The 21,377-nt window shown below is 40.9% G+C and overlaps 1 protein-coding gene across 5 annotated transcripts in view; it reads right to left on the minus strand.

Moving 5' to 3' along the window:
* The window catches only part of LOC139262956 (RUN and FYVE domain-containing protein 1-like), a 67,976-nt gene that overhangs the window by 9,341 nt on the left and 37,258 nt on the right, over nt 1–21,377 (minus strand). For 2 of the 5 annotated variants that reach the window (XM_070878331.1, XM_070878335.1), the window contains exons 12-17: nt 17,134–17,231; nt 16,021–16,140; nt 9,688–9,817; nt 4,182–4,276; nt 2,915–2,963; nt 2,497–2,574 (exon numbers count right to left, since the gene is read on the minus strand). In XM_070878331.1, coding sequence (XP_070734432.1) covers nt 2,497–2,574; nt 2,915–2,963; nt 4,182–4,276; nt 9,688–9,817; nt 16,021–16,140; nt 17,134–17,231 — 570 coding nt within the window. Of the gene's footprint in view, nt 1–1,819; nt 1,970–2,496; nt 2,575–2,914; nt 2,964–4,181; nt 4,277–9,687; nt 9,818–15,643; nt 15,771–16,020; nt 16,141–17,133; nt 17,232–21,377 lie in introns of those variants that run through there. The other 3 variants (XM_070878334.1, XM_070878332.1, XM_070878336.1) reach the window with 3 other exon arrangements.

The raw sequence follows: 21,377 nt of genomic DNA on the forward strand, positions 1-21,377 counted from the left end.
TCAGTTTCCACATGTACGCTGACAATATCCAGCTCTACCTCACCACCACTTCTCTCAACCCCTCCATGGTCTCTAAATTGTCAGACTGCTTGTCCAACATCCAGTACTGGATGAGCAGATATTTTCTCCAATTAAATATTGGGGAGACCGAAGCCATTGTCTTTGGTCCCCGCCACAAACTGCATCCTCTTGTCACCGACTCAGTCCCTCTCCCTCCCTAGTTCTCATCCTCGCCACTCCCTGTCTCTAATCTTTCAGCATCAACCTCTCGAGATGTCTGCGCTCCTCAAATTCTGTCCTCTTGAGCATCCCTGATTATAACTGCTCAACCATTGATGGACGTGCCTTCAGCTGCTTGGGCCCTAAGCTCTGGAACTCCCTCCCTAAACCTCTCCACCTCTCTATCCTCCTTAAAACCTACCTTTTGGACCAAGCTTTTGGTCATCTGCCATAATTTCTTGTGGCTCAGTGTCAAATTTATCTGTTTTGTCTCATAACACTGCTGTGAAGCACCTTGAGCTGTCTTACTAAGTTAAAGGTTCTATATAAATAAAAGTTGTCATCTTACATAGCAATCTTTTACATGGCACCTCATCGAATGCATTTTGAAAATCCAAATACACTATGTCCACTGGTCCCCCTTTATTGACCCTGCTAGTTACATCCACAAAAATCTAATAAATTTGTTAAAAATAATTTCCCTTCCATGCTGACTGAGCCTAATCATGATTTTCTAAGTGCCCTATTACCACTTCCTTATTAATGGATTCTAGCATTTTGCCGACAACTGACATCAGGCTAACTGGCCTGTAGTTCCCCATCTTCTCTCTACCTTCCAATCCGCTGGGACTATTCTAGAATTTAGGGAATTTTGGAAGATCACAACCACTGCAGCTCCTATTTTAGAACCCTAGGATTTAGGCCATCATGTCCAGGGAATTGTTGGCTTTTATTCCCATTAGTTTCTCAAGTACTTTTTCTTTACTGATATTAATTACTTAAAGTTCCTCTCTCTTATTAGCCCCTTGGTTCCCCACTATTTTTGCTATGCTTTGTGTGTCTTCTACTGTGAAGACAGATAGAAAATATTTGTTTAAAGTCCCTGCTATTTGCCTTATTCCCTGTATCACCTGTCTCAGCCTCTACAGGACCAATGCCTACTTTTGCTACTCTCTTCCTTTTTACATACTTGAAGCTCTTACAATCTGTTTTTATATTTCTTGCTCGTTTACTTTCATTCTATTTTCTCCCTTATTAATTTGAGGTTCTGGTTTTTAATTTGGAACGTAGCTCATCAAACTCTTAGCAGAACCTCATTCCTAATTCTACCTATGTCATTCGTTCCTATGTGGAGCATGACAACTGAATCCTCCTCCTCGCACTCCAAATTCTTCTCTAGCTGCAACACTGAGCAGGCATCACCACCTTCGAAACTCCTGGTCACAGCTGCAGAATATGTTTGACAGGTATTAGAGTAGCATAATTACTTAATTTCTGGAGACAGAAAAAATTAATATTGAAGTCATTCTCTGGAGATTATTAGGAGAGATCCAGATTTGCTCGCTTCCCTATTGTTCAACACTACAGTACGTACACCAAGGCAACATAACCCTTTTACATAACTTTCTCAGCTTTATGATTTTCTGCCACCTGCTGCTTTAAATAACATTTTTTGAACTTCAGTTCTCCATAAGCAAAAGTACTTATTGCCAGATGCTATTGCTGCTTAAATTACACTTAAAATTAGAAGACTCACTTGTCTTGATATTTGAAGATTTTAGGTTCTTGATTCAACAGCAAGTCTTACTGGTAGGATCCCCTCAAAAGAAGTCAGTTAAAAACAATCAGGAGGAACACCGACAGAGTGTGTCTGAGTAGCAAGTACTGACAGCAAAGGCTCCTTTTTGCCAGCTAAACAGCCGCACAGGAAGGCAAGGCCCAGGATTCTTGCCTGCAAGAATTGTGTAGCCTGTGAAAATTCGACAGAAAATGTCCTATTTTCCCTGCTCTCCCCACACAACAAAATTGCCCATTTTACACGTCAGAGACCTGCAGAGAATAAATACTGTAAAAAAAATTTTAAAAAATGCATTTATATATAGAGAGAGCATTAGGAAGATTTGTGAAAGCACTTCACAGGCTGGATAAATGGCAATGGGCATTGACTAGGAAAGAAAACCACTACAATAGATTAAGGGCAGAGAGAGGGGCACGGAGCATGAGAAGGGGAGCAAAGCGTGAAGGGCCGGGGGGGGGGGGGGTCCGAAGCAGCGAAGTGGGACAGAGAAATAAGCACTCCAATACAAGAGTTAAGGACATGAGCAGAGTTGCAAGGCTGAAGAGATCAGAGAAATAGATGGGATTTATATGACAACATTCCCTTTAAAGAAATGTAATTCTTAAAATTGCCAATGTTACATTTTGAAGCCACTTGGTCCTATAGAATAAGAATTAGTTGAATTGGATTGAAGATTCAATATCTACATTGAGCAATACCTTTCTTCTTGAGATTGAAAATTCCTTCTCGCATTGTTTGCAGGATGTTGCTTCATCATCTTTCAGCCAGGCATTTCCCTGTCAATAAAAGCAGTTTTACACCATAGTTCAATAAGAAATAGCAATGATCAACCATATGGCATTATATTATCTATATTTACTTTGGTATTTTAATTCAGTTGTACTTTATTAATGCAAATTAAGTTACCAAAAAAGGTACAAGATCATTTTAACTACAATACCAAAACATTAAATTTACATCTACAAATGATACCAAGTTCCATAGTTTGACTGTTATAAACAACCTTGAAAGAACCAAGGTTATATGAAAAAAAACTTGAGCCAGCCAAAAATTCACCTTGATGCTGCAAAGCTCTATAATGAATTGAAGATTTCAAGACAGTGGCAGACTAAATACCTTTAATGCTTTATTGACCTCTTTAATGTCCTCCATTTTCAATTTGGATCTGGAAAAAAATTAATTATCATTACTCTTGTCAGATTGACAGACTGCAAAAAATTACAAAGCGACATTAATATATTTGCAGAATGACCATATAATTAGCAAATTAAATTCAACAGATAAATGTGAGGTATTACAGTTTGGTAGGAAAAATAGGGAGATCACATTTCACTTGAAAAATATGAATCTAAATGGGGTAGAAGAGCAAAGGGATCTCGAAGTACAAATACACAAATCATTAAAAGTAGCGACACGGGTTAACAAGGCCATAAAAAAGCAAACCAAGTACTAGGGTTTATTTCCAGCAGGATTGAACTGAAGTGGAGAAGTAATGCTAAACTTGCATCGAACCTTGGTTTGACCACACTTGGGGAGTGCTACATACAATTCTGGTCGCCACATTATAAAAAGAATAGAGGCACTGGAAATGGTGCAAAAAAGATTTACAAGGACGATACCAGAAATGCGAGGGTATATCAGCAAAGGATGAACACACTCGGTCTCTTTTCTCATGAAAAGAGAAGGCAGAAGGGTGACCAAATAGAAGTCTTTAAAATTACGTATGATTGGGATACAGAGTGTGTGTTTCCACTTGTGGGGAAGAGCAAACCTCGAGGCCATCAATATAAGATAGTCACCAAGAAATCAAATAGGGAATTCAGAAGAAATCTTTTTACCCAGACAGTGGTTAGAATGTGGAACTCGCTACATGGAGTGGTTGAAGCGAATAGTGGCCGAATGCATTTAAGACGAGGCTAGATAAGCATGAGAGAGAAAGGAAGAGAGTTATGCTGACAGAGTTATATGAGGAAAAATGGGAGAAAGCTTGAGTGGAGCATAAACACCAACATGGACTAGTTGGGCTGAATGGCCTGTTTCTGTGGTGTATATTCTATGTAAAGCTGACCAACTTTTGATATAGCTATGTTAATTCTTAATAGAAAATCCCATGCCTGAACCATGAAATCCAGATTTAAACCAAAAAGGTACTCATTTCAAAATATATCAAAAGTTTCTTTAAAAACATTTCAGTTTCCACTTTTGTGAATATACTATAGTCTACATTTTAAATTATTCATTAAACCTAATCAGCATCTGGATCCATTTAGCTAAATATTACACACAGTATTTTAGGCCTTGTTTTGTCCTTTTATCTTCAAAAGAAACAGCAAAAATGATTAAATTGAAAACAAGCATCAAAAACACTGAGTGACTGACTTACTGACTAAGATGGAGTCCCATTTCTTGCAGTGCCTGTTCCTGTTCTTTGCAGATCTTTTGCAGTTGTTTTTTCTCATCTTGCAATTTCTGCATTTCCTGCAACAAATGCAAAGATCTTTTAAGATTACTGCAAATGGTTCAGTAATTTGTTGATACAATTATTAAGTGTGTGACTGGGCACCAGTTTTGTGACCCTGTTGTAGTATGTGGGATACTATGGCCTTGAAATTGGGGTGTCTGTGATGATTTACTCAGAGTGTGGCATGCGCGAAACCTGGAACTTGAGGCCCGTCAACTTATGTGTTGACAGGCCACCTGCGGGGGATCCGAAAAAGCAATTAGCACAAAGTTGGGCTATTTTCCCAGTGATTGGCCAGTAATTGTCTTACAGTTGATGCAAGCTTTAAATTAAACATTTTTACATCCTAAATTATGCACTCACTTTATTAAAAAAGTTAATGCAAATATTGGCCCAGTCTTAATGTTTAAAATTACCAATTTAATTTTTTTTTATTGAGGTTGGTGCAACGAAGGAACTGCAGCTCTGTACATTATAGAATTATTAGATTTGGGGATTCCCTTCGTAAATAATTGCAATGGAATTCTCATTTATCATTGGAACCCAGGTACGCTTCCAAACTGCATCCCTGGGATCTGTGGGCCATTAAGCTGCCCTCCGCCTCAAAGTCAGAGATCGCAACTCTTCACAGCCTAGGGACCAGCAGGTAATTTCGTAATGTTTCGCGGATACTCCGGAGCTGGGCCTCCAACCACAATTTCTAGGCCTATAATTTCAACTTTTTAATTTTGTTAGCAGAGCTCAAATGTACAGAACTCTATACATCATCCATCAATTCAATTTATTTTCCCCCACATTACATGTCAATTTAAATACATGAAACCTATCAAAAAAGGCCAACTTCATCTTTCATAGGTGTTGCCCATTCATGTGGACCTTAGTTTACACCTTCAATTTTCTGTAATATGCAGCATGGGCTGATGTGATTTATAAAAATGCTCCTACAGGGCCACATCAGTGGATGCCAATGCACTAGCACCCTCAGCGCAAGTTACATTAAAAGACACCACGACCGAGCTCTCTGGTACCAAAAATCTTTTATAGACTATAATTGAATGGGAGCACAAAAAGTCAAATGTACTAATACAAGTGGAGGGGAGATTGATTACTAGTTATAGAAAACAGGCTGAGCTACACAGCTGCTTCATAAGGAGCCTGATGCTCAGGAAGTTGCCAGATCCTGTGTCTTTTGGATGCCCGTGGATAGAGGAAACTTTAGGTCAGTTTGAATTAGACCACTGACAACATGTTGGCCCTGCTCCACAAAAGCTTTTTTTTTTTAAAAAAAAGTTAGTGCAAGTTTGAAGCAAAATGTGCCCTGTTAGAAAAAACTATTAAAGGAAAAACTCATACTTGATATATAGCCTTCCTCCTGGTTTCCTAAATTATCCATCGCCTATTAAAGTTAACTTCACCATTCACAAAGGTTTTTTTTTTTATACATAGGACATAACAGAAACAGTCCATGCCGGTGTTTATTATCCCACTTGAGCCTTCTCCCGTCTTTCCTCATCTAAATCTTTCAGCATAACCCTCTATTCCCTTCTCCCCCATATGCTTGTCTAGCCTCCCCTTAAATGCATCTATACTATTCACTTCAACCACTCCGTGGTAACAAGTTCCACATTCTCACCACTCTGGGTAAAGAAATTTCTTCTGAATTCCCTATTTGGATTTTCTGGTGACTATCTCATGTTGATGGCCTCCAGTTTTGCTCTTCCCCACAAGTGGAAACATTCTCAGTATCCACTATCAAAACCTTTCATAATTTTAAAGACCTCCACCCTTGTGCCACCTTTTTTTTTTGAGAAAAGAAACCCAGCCTATTCTTAATTTCCGGATATGTATACCCTCTCATTTCTGGTATCCTTGTAAATCTTCTCTGCACTCTCCAGTGCCTCTATATCCTCATTATAATATGGTGACCAGAACTGTACACAGTACTCCAAGTATGGTCTAACCAAGGTTTGATACAGGTTTAGCATAACTTCCCTACTTTTCAATTCTATACCATAGAAATAAACCCTGGTGCTTGGTATGCTTTTTTAAAAAAAATGGCCTTGCTAACGTGTCAACTTTTAGTGATGTATATTTGTACTCCGAGATTCCTTTGTTCCTCTACCCCACCTAGACTCTCACCCTCCAAGTAATTAGTGATCTTCCTACCAAAATGTAATCCCTCATTTATCTGTGTTGAACTTCATTTGACAATTATATACCCATTCTGCAAGTTTATTAATGTCCTCCTGTAATTTGTTGCAGGCCTCCCCAGTACTGACCATCACTGCCCCCACCACCCAATTTGGTGTCGTACGCAAATTTAGAAATTGCGTTTTTGATTCCAAAGTCTAAATCGTTAATATAACTGGTCAACAAGTGGTCCCAGCACTGATCCTTGTAGAACACCACTACCCACCTACTCTGCTTTGTCTTGAAGTCAGGTAACTATCCATTCTGCTACTTGTCCTCTGACCTTGTCAGTCAGTCTATTATGGGGTACCTTATCCAAGGTCTTTTGAAAATCTAGATAAATTACATCTCTGCATTACCATTGTCTACTCTCTCCGTCACCTCTTCAAAAAATTCAATGAGATTAGTCAAGTAATACTTTCCCTTTTGAAATCCATGCTGACTTAGTCATTATATTTGTTTTCTAGATGTTCTTCTATTTTCTCCTTTGGTAGGCATTCCATCATTTTTCCTACCACCGATGTTAAGCTAACTGGTCTAATTGCCTGGACATGTTCTATCCCCCTTCTTAAATATAGGTAGAACGTCAGCTATCTGACAGTCCTCTGGCACTACACCTTTTTCTAATGAATTATTAAGTATGTGTAGTAATGCCTCTTCTATCTCTTCCCTAGATTCTTTTAAAATGCGTGGATGCAATCCATCCGGACCAGGTGTTTTATCCTCGGAATTTGATCAGTTTATTTAATATATCCCCTCTATTTTAAATGCACTCATCTCATCCAATGTCATGTCCACCCTGTTCCATCTCCCTGGTAAATACTGAAGCAAAATATTTAATATTTTTTCCATCTCGCCATCATTACCTATGCTATTATCCGGTCTATACCTTAATGGCCCTTTACCCTTCCCAAACGTCCTTTTTTTAAAAAATTGATGTGCGCCATGGAGGCTGGTTCTTTGAATATATTTAAGGTGGAGATACAGATTTTTGAATGATAAGGGAGTCGAGGGTTATGAGGAACGGGTGGGGAAGTGGAGTTGAGGCCATGATATTGAATGGCGGAGCAGGCTCGAGGGGCCAAATGGCCTAGTCCTATTGCAAAATCTGCAAAAGGACATAGACAGGCTAAGTGAGTGGGCAAAAATTTGGCAGATGGAATATAATGTTGGAAAGTGTAAGCACTTTGACAGAAAAAAAAATCAAAGAGCAAGTTATTATTTAAATGGAGAAAGATTGCAAAGTGCTGCAGTACAGCAAGTGATCAGGCAGGCCAATGGAACCTTGGCCTTTATTGCAAATGGGATGGAGTATAAAAGCAGGGAAGTCTTGCTACAGTTGTACAAGGTATTGGTGAGGCCACACCTGGAATACTGCATGCAGTTTTGGTTTCCATATTTACGAAAGGATATAATTGCTTTGGAGGCAGTTCAGAGAAGATTCACTAGATTGATTTTGGAAATGAGGGGATTGACTTATGAGGAAAGGTTGAGTAGGTTGGGCCTCTACTCATTGGAATTCAGAAGAACGAGAGGTGATCTTATCGAAACGTATAAAATTATGAGGAGGCTTGACAAGGTGGATGCAGAGAGGATGTTTCCACTGATAGGGGAGACTAGAACTAGAGGGCATGATCTTAGAATAAGGGGCCGCCCATTTAAAACAGATGGAGAAATTTCCTCGGAGGGTTGTGGATCTGTGGGATTCGCTGCGTGAGAGCTGTGGAAACTGGGATATTGAATAAATTTAAGACAGAAATAGACAGTTTCTTAAACGATAAGGGAATAAGGGGTTATGGGGAGCGGGCAGGGAAGTGGACCCAAGTCCATGATCAGATCAGCCATGATCTTATTGAATGGCGGAGCAGGCTCGAGGGGCCATGTGGCCTATTCTTGGCTCCTATTTCTTATGTTCATATTGAGTTGGAGGAGGAGTGTCTCAAGAATCTTTTCTTCACTATGGGCCCAGAGAGATGTCTTCCCACATCGTTGAATGGTTTGGTATATAATTATTGTTCCATTCCCTTTGAGAATGCATGTTGGATCAACCATGAGTCAAATAATAAATCTCCAAATGGAGGAGAATAAAGTGGAGAAAGGATGACAAATTATGTGGTAAATCAATTCCATAGAATAGAATTAGGAAGATCGTACCAAATGGATATATTTTTTCATTCTATTTACAGTATTATTTCAGTGAGATTAGGGGCTAATATAGTTCTATTAATTATGAGACTAGATTTCAGGACAAATGCTAAAAATTGTACCATCCCTACAGAAGGTAACCTAAACAACATTTAGTGATTCTATGGGGTGTGGATGGTATAGCTGCCTTGAAATTATATTCTGGGCAGAGAAAAAGTTCAGGTCAAAGAAAAAGTTCATTTTGGGCTGACAATTCCTGACAAGCTGGTTTATAACAAATGCATTCTACTACCCTTCCGGCAATAAACTGCTTGGAACTAGGAGTATTTAAAATAGTTACCGTGAATGACATTGATTCTTGATTCCATCTAAGCAGCACACAAGGGCTCAAACATGGATTGAATATTTGATTTGAGGGATGAACAAGAGCATGAAAAACAAGCATGTATGTGCAGCAAGAGAGCAAAACAAAAATGCGAAAGCACAGAAAAAGTTGAGAAGCAGTGGTCTCTTGAGGCAAAGAACATTCCAGAAAGAATTCAGTAAAACAAAAATTGGGCAAGTCTCAATAGTTATCAGAGGGCTTTATATTTTTTTGGCCACCCAAGTGTGACTTATGCAGAAATCTAATGGGCAGGTTTCCAAATTAAGGTACTGAGAAATTCACAAAAAGTTGTTTGTGTCTGCCCAATATTAAGTACCCACCTTCTGCCTGTAGAGTTGTACCCCATTTACCCTAGTCCAGAGAGTTTAGGTGTAAATCTGCAGAGTTATGGCTTAACTGGCTAAAACAGTGCAGCTGAGCACAGAGGGCAAAAACTCCACGTATTTTTTGTTGTTGCCTTTTTCTCAGATCTTTCGGAATCATAAGTTAACTCCAGCTGAAGAGACAGATGGGGTAACCCGTTCTCAGGCCTCTGCCAGTGAAATCTAGAAGTGTATCTTGAAAGGACCCGAGAGATTTTTCTCAACCAGCATTGTGGTGGTTCAACATATTGTGCTAGGCATTCCTTGCTATAAAAGCTTCTAGAATACAAGTTATTCGGTGCCATTTTAAAAACAAGAAATTTATTTGCAGAAAATTCACATTTACCTTCTCTAACCCTGACTTTTGCTGCAGTTGGGCTTTTAACTGAGATGTTGCATCTCTCTCTTGTTGCAGCTGTTGCTGAAGACTTTGTCTTTGTTCCTTCTCAGCTTTAAGTTCAGAATCCAAAATAGAGCTATAGTTTAAAAAATAAAATTTTACTGTAGTTAACTCCAAAATCTGGCTCTCTTTTGTCGGTTTTAAAGTACAGACTATGGACAACGCGGCCTACCTGCATAATTCATGACTCCGCAATGATTATTTGACACCGCAGCCACCCCGACGCCATACTTAGTGGCAAGGACCGTTATTGTAAGCGTGCTGTCAACAGCAAAATCACCAATCACACGGTTATCATAAGCCATGTCCTTTAAAGTAGTGTTTAAAATCAAAGAAAGGATACTCCACTCTATATAGGGCTGAGTGGGTGAATGTACTGTGGGGAAGAACCAACTTTTGTTTCTCATATCAACTTGGGTGGATACAATAAAATTTAAACCCAAGCCAAAATTGATTTAAGAGTTATTAAATGTTGTGGATAACTGTAGACTTCAGGATGACGGACAGGATGCTGAAATGGGTAGAAGGATGGCAGAGTTCAACACATAAAAAAGAGATGCATTTTGGGAGGACTAATATGGAAAGACCGTATAAATAGCACGATATTGAAAAGTGTAGACTAGCAGAGACCTTGGTGTCCATATACACAAATCCACAGCACAGAAGAAAGCCATTCTCCCGTGATGCCTGTGCTGACACTCTGAAAGACAGGACAGGTTGATAAAAAGAGCATGTGTGTTACTTGGGTTTATAAATAGAGGCATAAAATATAAAAGCAAGGGAGCGTTATAAATCACTAGTTAGACCTCAGCTAGAGTATTGTGGACAATTCTGGGCACCACACTTCAAGATGTAAAAGCCTTAGAAAGTATAGAGGAGGTTTATGAGGATGTTACTGGGGATGAGGGACTTCAGTTATAAGGGGCCCAAGTTTCGAGCCGCGCCTAGAACGGCGCAGTCCCGACCTGGACGCCCATTTTTCGCGCCACAAAGTGCGCCTAAAAAAACCCTCCAGATTCTCCACCTCCCTGCAGGTCCTCTGGCCTCGGCGCAGCGCAGCAGGAGCTGTAGGAGGCGGAGCCAGGTCCCTGCGCTGAAAACAGTGCCGGCACCTCTGCACATGCGCGCTACAGTGGAGAGTGGGCACGCAAGTGCAGTAGCTCCAGGCGCCCGAAACTGTGTGGGAGGGGCCCAAAGCACGCAGCCCCTAGCCCTGGCCAAATGGCCTCACTGGGGCTGCATGAATAAGGCTCCTCCCACGGCCAGCTCCTGCTTCCTCCTGACCCGACTCCCGCTTCCCGCCCCCGACACCCACTTCCCCCCCCCCCCCACCTCCGGACTGGATCCGACCTGACCTCCCTTCCCCCCCCCCCCCCCACACCGACCCGACCCAACGCCACCTACCTGTAAATCTGGTGCTGGGGACGGGCCCTGCCCGAAGTCTCGGGCCCGGCCCGTTCAGCCTCCCTCCCCCTTCCCCCCCACCTCCTTCTCCACACCCCCCCCATCCCTCCCCTCGCTGTCAGAAACAGATACTGATAGAGAATGAGAGACACACAGACAGAGAGATAGAGACACTGACAGAGACACATTGAGGGGGGGCATCCAGCACGCTGTTGGAGGGCTCCCTGCTGCAGTCGGTAAGTAGGAAATGTTTTATTTATTGATTTAAAAAAAAAATTATTTCTTATTAATTTTTTTTTGATTGATTTATTCGTTGATTTATTGATGTATTTATTATTTATTATTGATGATGGCTCTTTATTTGTAAAACTGAAGTGTTTAATGTTTGTAAACTTCCCTTTAAACCCCCCCCCACCATTCCCTACGCCTGATTTTCTAAAGTGTAGATAAGGTTTTTTTGAGCGTACAAAAATCTTCACTTACTCCATTCTAAGTTAGTGGAGTAAGTTTTCACTCACGAAACTTTGAAATCAGGCATAAGTGGCCGGACACACCCCCTTTTGAAAATAAAATTCTGTTCCAAAGTGAAACTGTTCTACCTGACTAGAACTGGAGCAAACTAAATGTGGAGAATTCCGATTTCTAAGATACTCCATTCTACACCAGTTGCTCCTAAAAATCAGGAGCAAATCATGTGGAAACTTGGGGCCAAGGAGAGGTTGGAAAAGTTAGGACTGTTCTCCTTAGAACAGGGAAGGTCGAGGTGGCCCAATAGAGGTTTTCAAGATGATGCGAGGATTTGGTGAAGAGAGGAAACCTATCCGCTTTGGCAAGTGGTCAATAAGCAGAGGTCATAGATTTACAATTATTGGCGAAAGATCTAGAGGGGAGAGGGGGAGAAATGTTTTCACTCCGTTGTCAGGATTTGGAATGCTCTACCTGAAGCGCTGGAAAATGAATCCATAAATAATGTTAAAAGGGAGTTGGACAGGTATTTGAGGATGAGGAACTTCCAGGGTTATGGACAAAGTAGGGATGTGCAGCTAAGCATGACTGCTCTTTCAAAGAGTCAGCACAGGCATCACTGGCGAATGGCTTCCTTCTGTACTATAAGTTTCTACAAGGCCGAGGAACATCTAGTCAGTCAATAAAGATAAAGAATTGGTAAGCAAAAAATGTTGCCAATATCTTTGGCCTCTAATTTTTTTCCCACTTTAAAAAAAAAAAAGGGCCCGGGGGGGGGGGTGGGAAGAAAGGAAATGTTAAATAAAAAAGTTCGCTCAATTGGCATTTTCCCAATGCAACTAGCAACATATCACGAGGCAGCCATTCAGTTAGATCATGGCTGATCTATTTTAAATCCATTTACCCACCTTTGTTCCATATCCGTCAATACCCTTACCTAACAAGGGGAGGGTGCGGGGGGGGGGGGGGGGGGTAAGAATTCCAAATTTCTATTACCTTGTGTATGAAGAAGTGCTTTCCGACTTCACCCCCGAATTACCTAGCCCTAATTTTGAGGTTCTGGACCAGAGGAAATCTACCCTATCAAATCCTTTAATCATCTTAAACAGCTAAATTAGATCACCTCTAAATCTTCTATACTCAAGGGAATACAAGCCTAGTCTATGCAACCCATCCTCCATTTAATCCTTTTAGCCCTGGTATCATTCTGGTGAATCTGTACCTCACCCCCTCCAAAAAGGCCAATAAATCCTTCCTGAGGTACATATAGATAAAATCCCTTCAATCTATTTTATGTCTTCCATTCCTAAACACTTCATTAATCAGTACCTCATTGATCAGTACCCTACCCACTTAAAATATATAGAGTATATATAACAATGAAAAAAACCTTGACAGGAATTCCTCTGTGCAGACCTACAAACATCCATTTCTTTCAGCTGCAAATGAATCCCATTGGGATAATATCAAGTAGAAGGAATCCCTTCAGTGAGTTTGTCCACAGAATAGGATTCTCTATTTATTGGTCTCAAAGGTTGGGACATGATTTGTAGGAGTTTTCAAGACTCTGCCAGGTATCAGGAAACACAGAGGAATCCTGCAAAGTGAAGATTATTTGAAGGGTAACATTTCAAAGCAAGATTAAAAGATGGAGATGAAGTAACTTACACAGTTTTACCTTTTCTAATTAACTTTCCCTTTAAGTAAATTTATGCACATTAGCAGAATCTTAGCTGCAGTATTTTTTTGCCTGTTTAAAATCAGATGGAATAAAGTGTAATATTTGTTAGTAGAGGCATTAAAAGCTTATTGTACACTGCTGCCAGGAGTTCTTCGGGCGGGGCCCGCACCCAGCAAGAGGTCGGGTGGGCCCCACTGCCGAGGTAAGATGTGCAGGCCACTCAGCCTGGGATAGGGACGACGTCCCTTCGGCCTAGGATAGGGTCGTCGCCCCGGAGGCAGGACACCGGCAGCTGCTGCACATGCGCGCAGCCTCCACTGCACATGCGCGCAGCTGCCGGCACTGTGTGCAGCACAGGGCTGTAGCTCCGCCCCCAGCAGCTCCTGCTGCGCAGCACCAAGGTGGAATTGGGCCGACAGCTATCGGAAAATCGTGAGGTAAGTATTCGGCGCAATTTTTGTTCTATAAATTAGGTGGGCTTCTCTGATGTGCGCCGTTCTAGCGGGCGGCTGAAACTTGACCGCAAAGTTTCTAAACTCGGTTGTGTCTAGAAATGACAGTTTGAACTGCATAACAGGACACATTTGAACTCTCTGCTACTAAATGTAATTTTAGGCTATTTTAACTGGCCATTCTCTAGCTGTGGTCTTGCTACACATTTGTAGCCTTTCCCACAATTCAGAAGCTAAGCCTCAGTTTTCTTCTGCCTTCTCCAGAGAACTCATTGTCACACTCACAATCCTGCACTTAGCACCCACAACCACTCCAGAAGACAGCAACAACAAACTACACCAGAGCTGGTCAAGATTCTGAATTAGGTATAATTAGATTTATATACAGTAAATAAACAAGCCAATAACTTGCAGTTCAGAACAAACTTAACAATGACAGCAGTAAAATGTTTGATCTTTGAAAACTACTCTTCTCCAGACAGTTTCGGGTCTCCTCCCCATCCCCAGAGTGTGCTTGTACTGCCCAATATTTAATTATTGGATAGCACAAGCCAGGAGTGTAATAATATCGTGTGATCTGAACAGGATACTGTGTTTTTCAGATATCCTTTCAGGAGCGACTCTCCAATCCATCAGTAGGCGGATTGAAAAACACAAATGAGTAAAGGCTTATTGCAAATTGAGATGCTTTATTTTACAAAGAGCAAGTGACTATATAGAGCTAGTTATAAAACAAATTACAATTTACACTGAGCAGGGGGGGGGGGGGGGCAGTCAGCTCAATTTGTCTATAAACTGGCTATCTCCTTTCTGCCCCCCACCCACCCCCAGGCAATGAATATGGATATCCAAATAATAAGTGTGGATGTTTACAGAAAGTCTGAAATTAGATGAATTAGCAATTTCCCCAGCTATTATGGAACACATCTTCAATGCCTAGCTCATGAACAAATAAACCAGTCTCAGCCGCAGCAGAATATAGTTGAGGACAATTTTAAACCAATGCAAATCCATTTCAATTTTAAAAAACACTTAAAATGTAACTAATTTCCAAATCCTTTCGATGGAAAAATTGTCCCAAAATGTCTGTCTCACTGCTATGTCATGGAAATTCAGTAGAAATTGTTCATGATTGCTATTGTTGGACCAAACCAACTTTCATCGCAAAGATATTCATTTTGAGACAAACTACCTCCCCAATGTAATATTTTCCCAACTGGTCATCCACGAAGTGCATCGTATCATCTCTTGAATTCTCCATGCTGAGAGAAGTTATGCTTGATGCAATTATTAATGACTCCTCTCTGGGAGGTTAACTGGGTTTTCATCCCCAATATTTCCATCTGTCCCTAATCAGTATTCTATTTCCACCTTTAACTTAAAGCCAAAAGGACAAAAAGGAGATCCTTTCAGAGTGCAGCTAATAAGTTACACTGGCCCAGCTAAAAAAAAAACCATTAGAACTTACACACTAAAGACAAAGCTGTGTGTTCATCATGGAGAAATGCTACCTACCTTGCAGAATTTCAAATAAAACCACCAGGTTAGCTAGAATTAAAGGAATTAGAATCTACTCTTTCACATTTTTAAATTGACATCCATACAAAAACCCTTTCAAGTTCTAAATGTTTCTATACAACCACACAAGTTCTATGCAAGTAAACTGTGCACTTTATTCCATCATCTGCATGTCGAGAAGTCAAAATCAGCTGTCAGATCAAGGGGGTGGGGAGAAAGGAAAGCGCTGAGCCCGGTATTACTTTGGTCTATACGATCAGGACCCGTGAAAGGGCACCAGTCGGGGCCAGTTATGGAACATCAAATCTTTTGACCTAATCAGTAATCTCCAGTATGGTTTTCAGTGTGGCTATTCAACTGGTGATCTTGTTGCCTCAGTTACCTTGAATTCTCCTCTCAACATTTCGGCCGTAGATATTTCCAAAGCATTCAACAGAATCTTGAACTGTGCACTTCTACACAAGCTATCATATGGCCTCCCGTCAGAGTTCATGACTTTCTGGTTCCATCTCAAAAAAAAACATTTGTGCAATAGTTGATAATTTCATGCAAAAAAACTGAAACTATGTTTGCTCTCTCACACACTTTGTTCTTTGCAATCACCTATGCTCAGCAATCTGTTGATTCTATTTTACATTAAACAGTCTCAATTCAAATGGGTGCATTTTGTCGATTGCGCCCCCAGGAGTTCCATTAGCTATCAGTATTGAGGCAACAATTTAGTTACTTGGGGAAAATACTGCTGCTCTGATTTCTTACCGTTGTTGGTCCAGTTCACTGAGCTGCTGCTGGAGGTTCTCAATTTTGCTGACAAATTCCTGTTTAATCTTTCGATTTTTCTCTTCCGCTGACTGTCGGGCTTTTTCAGACTGTTGCAATCTAAGATTAAACAAAAGCAGTGTCAATGGGTGCCGTAATAAAGTTGAGATACCAGAATGATTGAAATTTTTTTTACACAGAAGTTAGTAGGAATAATATAGCAATAATTACTTAGCAACACAATATTAATCTCTTATTTGAAGGCATTAACACGGTTCGGATTTCCTACCAATTAACTGTGAACCCTTACCACTTTAGGTCTTCAACAGCTTCTTCACCACTCCGAGTGCATAAACTCTGACAACTTCAGCCTCTGTACCCAGGCATCCACCAATACTGCTTTAACTCAGCTAATAAGATGCACTAATGCACTCAGGAACAGCCATCATGTTTCCTACTCTCTTTAGGAGAACTACCCAATATCCACATTGTACTGCTGTAGGTTGTGCAACCAAGATCAGGAATTCAGCAGAGAGAGTGGGGCAGATTAAGGGGGGGGGGGTTGGAGAAAGAAAATCAATCTGTTCTACACGACTCCATGATGTGACAACACACTGCGCATGATGCTCTTTATCTTGCATCAAGTCTAGAAGACAGCTGTTCTATTAGAATATAAATACTTTGATCTTAACTGGGCTATTAAAACTACTATGGTGCACCATCCAGTCTGATCCTGAACCATATAGAACATCAAGATTCCCAAATTTGATCCCTGATCTGGTCTCAACAAAAAGAGGTGCAATTATATCTTGGCATAATTTAGCGCAGTTTGGGCAAGAGAACATTTTGGATTTTCTCTCTCAGAATCTCATTTTCAGACATTCTACAACATGCCATTCCTTGACTGGAAAGTCAGGCAACCCATTACCAAATCTACTAATAACAGTCTGAACTAACTACTCTCCTGTCCTTGGAAAAGAAAGCTCCAACTTTTCAGATAATTCTACAAAGACAAATTTGAGAATCAGAAGAATTATTTCAACTCTGAATATACCAATGTTGCAGGTGAATAAAATATTCTATTTTATTCAACGGGTTCTATATTTATTGTACCTGTCCTCCATTTGCTTTGTGGTATCAATCATCTGATTAGTCTTTTGTTCTAGCGAGTTTATCATCTCAGTCTTCTGCTGCACCGTCCCGTCAGAGTTCTAATTGGGCAATATCAAAAAGGGAAAAAAAAACTAGTATAGGTCACCATTTTAAATCTATTTCACAAGAACTGTTTTTGCCATCTTTTAAATGTGTACCTATTCTTGTAGAAATTATAACCATAAATTCATCACTGAAAGTTGCATCAGTATCGATTTCATCTTACTTTAATTTTGTTCCCTATGCCTCCCCTCAACAAAACAATTTCAGGAGTTTCCATAACTGTGTTTTGTCACTTCTGAAGGCAGATTTACATAATTGCCAGTGACATGGTCACCTATTGTTGGAGATAATAAAACCTCTGATTTCCTACCTTCACCTACTTAACAAAGGTGTTGATGCAAGTTCTCAATCCTGAATAAAGTTCCATGGATACCCACAGTTCTCAAGTACCTCTAATCATGAGTAGGAGTTCTGCCCACTCATAAGTTAGCCATAATCTAAACTAATAGAAACATAGAAAATAGGTGCAGGAGTAGGCCATTCGGCCCTTCGAGCCTACACCACCATTCAATATCATGGCTGATCATGCAACTTCAGTACCCCACTCCTGCCTTCTCTCCATACCCCAGATACCTTTAGCCGTAAGGGCCACATCTAACTCCCTTTTGAATATATCCAACGAACTGGACTCAACTTTGTGGTAGAGAATTCCACAGGTTCACAATGCTCTTGGTCCTACATGGCTTACCGCTTATCTTTAGACTGTGACCCCTGGTTCTGGACTTCCCCAACATCGGGAACATTCTTCCTGCATCTAACCTGCCCAATCCTGTCAGAATGTTATATGCTTCTATGAGATCCCCTCATTCTTCTAAATTCCAGTGAATAAAAGCCTAGTCGATCATGTCTTTCTTCATAGGTCAGTCCTGCCATCCTGGTTTGGTGAACCTTCGCTGCACTCCCTCAATAGCAAGAATGTCTTTCCTCAGATTAGGAGACCAAAACTGTACATAATATTCAAGGTGTGATCTCACCAAGGTCCTGTACAACTGCAGCAAGACCTCCCTGCTCCTATACTCAAATCCTCTCGCTATGAAGGCCAATATGCCATTTGCTTTCTTTACTGCCTGCTGCACCTGCATGCCTACTTTCAATGACTGATATACCATGACACCCAGGTCACATTGCACCTCCCCTTTCACTAATCGGTCACCATTCAGATAATACTCTGCCTTCCTGTTTTTGCCACCAAAAAGTGGATAACCTCACACTTATCCACATTATGCAGTACTGAAGGTTGAGTTTACAATATAATAAAAGTATACAGATTTTCAAGTGACAGGCTAAGAGTTAGACTTAGATTGAATCTTTCTTGGTATGTATAATTCAGTGGCCAAACTAGTTGGTACATTTTAAACGGACTTACTGCCTCAAGAGTAAACGGGCACAGGGCAAAACTCTACACACTAAGACTAGCATGAACCTGAACTCCTTAATTTGATGGACTTGCAGCAAGATTTCACCATAGTCGACACACCAGATACGAAACATCTTTAATTTAGGAACATTTCTCAAAATATCCAAATCAAAACCAATATATGGTGGTTAGTCCCATTCCACCCACTCACCAAAAATTAATTAAGCAATACTTCAATCTTCCAGAAAATATAATGGAAAGCTTAGCAACGGGTCATGAAATATTAAGTTAAGAAAGTTGCATCAAGACAGACGAGAGTCATCACAGCACAGAAGGATGCAGTTCGGCTCAGAGTCCATGCTGGCTCTCTAAAGCAATCCGGTCAGTCCCATTCCCCTGCTCTATCCCCGTAGCCCGGCAAGTTTATTTCCCTCACGTGCCTATCCAATTTCCTTTTGAAGTCATTGATTGTCTCCGCCTCCACTAGCCTCGGAGGCAGCGAGTTCCAGGTCATTACTACTCGCTGCATAAAAATATTCTTACATCCCCTGTATCTCTTGCCCAAAACCTTAAATTGGTGTCCTTGTACCATCAGCTAATGGGTACAGCTTTTGTTTGTCTGTCTTATCTGAACCAATCATAATCTTGTACACCTCTATTAAATCTCCCCTCAATCTCCTTTACTCCAAGGAGAACCACCCCAGCTTCTCCAAACTAACCTTGTAGCTAAAATCCTTCATATCTGGAACCATTCTGGTAAATCTCTGTACCCTCTCAAGGACCTTCACATCCTTCCTAAATTGTAGTGACCAGAACTGAACGCAACACTCCAGTTGTGGCCCAACTAGAGCTTTATAAAAGGTTCAACATAACTTCTCTGCTTTGTACTCAATATCTCTTTTTAAGAAGCTCAAGATCCCATATGCTCTGTTAACTACTCTCTCAATATGTCCTGCCACCTTCAAAGATCTATGTACATGAGCCCCCAGGTTCCTCTGATCCTGCACTCTATAGAACTGTGCCATTAAGTCTATATTGCCTCTCCCTATCCCTTGTGCCAAAGTGCATCAGCTCACACTTCTGTCTATTAAATTCCATCTGCCACTTGTCTGCCCATTCTGCCAGACTATGTCCTGTTGCAGTCGATTGGTATCATCCCCACAGTTTGTCACACCTCCAAGTTTGGTGTCAGCAAATTTTGAAATTTTACTCTGTATTCCAATATCCAAGTCATTTATATCAAAAAAGCAGTGGTCCTAGCACTGACCCCTGGGGAGCACCACTGCCCACCATCCTACAGTCTGAAAGACAACCAACCACTCGCCACGACTCACTGTTTTCTGTCCTTAAGCCAATTTCTTATCCAAGCTGACACTGACCCTCCGATTCCATGAGAGTTAAAATGAAAAGAAAATATGGTACGGTTGTCCCCCCACGCATTAAAATGATGGTTCTACTGCTGACTGTTGGAAACATAGTAACTGTCGGCAATGATGGAATACAAACCAGGTTGGATTACAAGGATTTTCAAATAAAAAAGCCAAGCAAAGCAAGGTTTGGGTTTCTGAATCAAAATGAAGTACCATTTAGTTTAATTTTGCAATACAAGAATGAGCCATCAAACTCATTCAAATGGATTGTTACTGTAGCCAAAACTAATCCAGAGTTATTCCTGGAATCCAATAATTCAAAATCTTAACATTTTAAAATAAAAACTTCATAATTACCACAGATTGGCAGTTTATTCAAGTTAGCCAAGATATCCTTTCTAAACGTTTAATTAAGTTTCAATTTAAAATGACCTCTTGTCCAATAACTTACTCTTGCTTTTAAGTGTACGCTTCCAATTAATCAGAGGTCTCACAATTGTGTTATATCTGACAGTCATGCCTGCAACATCTAGAATAGATTTTACATATAGGATTTATAGTTATACTTGCCTTTCAGGCCTCCAGAATTTATTTGAATTAGCATCACCACCTGTATAAACATATTTTCTGCCTCTATCATTGGAGAGCCATTTGCTCAATTTCCAATCACTCCCCATGCCTAATGTTCTCCGCTCACACCTCCGCCAAATTTTCCCTTGCTCTCTTGCTGACTCGCTCTCACATCTCCAATGCATGCGTGTGTTCAGAAGGACCCTCTCTTTAAAAAGTTCCATTTTCATCTTTGCAAAAGATGGTGTCACAGATCAACCGAGAACGGTCACAAACTGGAGGAGCTCCACCAAGTAGGCTGCAACTAACAGCCATGAAGCAGAGGATAGCATCAATGATTACATGTCACAGGAGAAGACCAACAATCAACGCAGAAGCTGGGCCCAGTGTTCCATTAGAGGGAAGCCCTGCAAATTGCAGTCTGTGTTGGCTAAATCTTACATACTGCTTCCAACGCTTCTCCTTCCTCAATGCTGCTAACCAAGCATTTATCTTTTGTTTCAGAGGTTGAGCATCAGGAGGAGACAGAAGGTACACTGAACTTGGAGAGAATGTTCAAGGAAACGCCACGCCAGATATTCCAATTCAGGAGAATGATGGGCAGGAAGAAGTCAGATGAGATGGTTACCCTGGATTTGGAGGTGCTGAACCCCTCGAGGATTCCAAGTCCGTTCATGAGTGAATCAAGCGAGGGGACTTTTCGACATGTGACGTCTGAGGCTGCGGCTACAAGTGTGTTGCCGCAAGCCACACCCACAAGATGTCACAGGAGGGCGAACTCCAGACCTGATGCAGAAACACTGGATTTGGAGGATATAGAACATCTTGTGGGGATGAGCAGGGAG

This window comes from Pristiophorus japonicus, chromosome 4 (assembly GCF_044704955.1).
Source record: "Pristiophorus japonicus isolate sPriJap1 chromosome 4, sPriJap1.hap1, whole genome shotgun sequence".
NCBI lineage: Eukaryota > Metazoa > Chordata > Chondrichthyes > Pristiophoridae > Pristiophorus > Pristiophorus japonicus.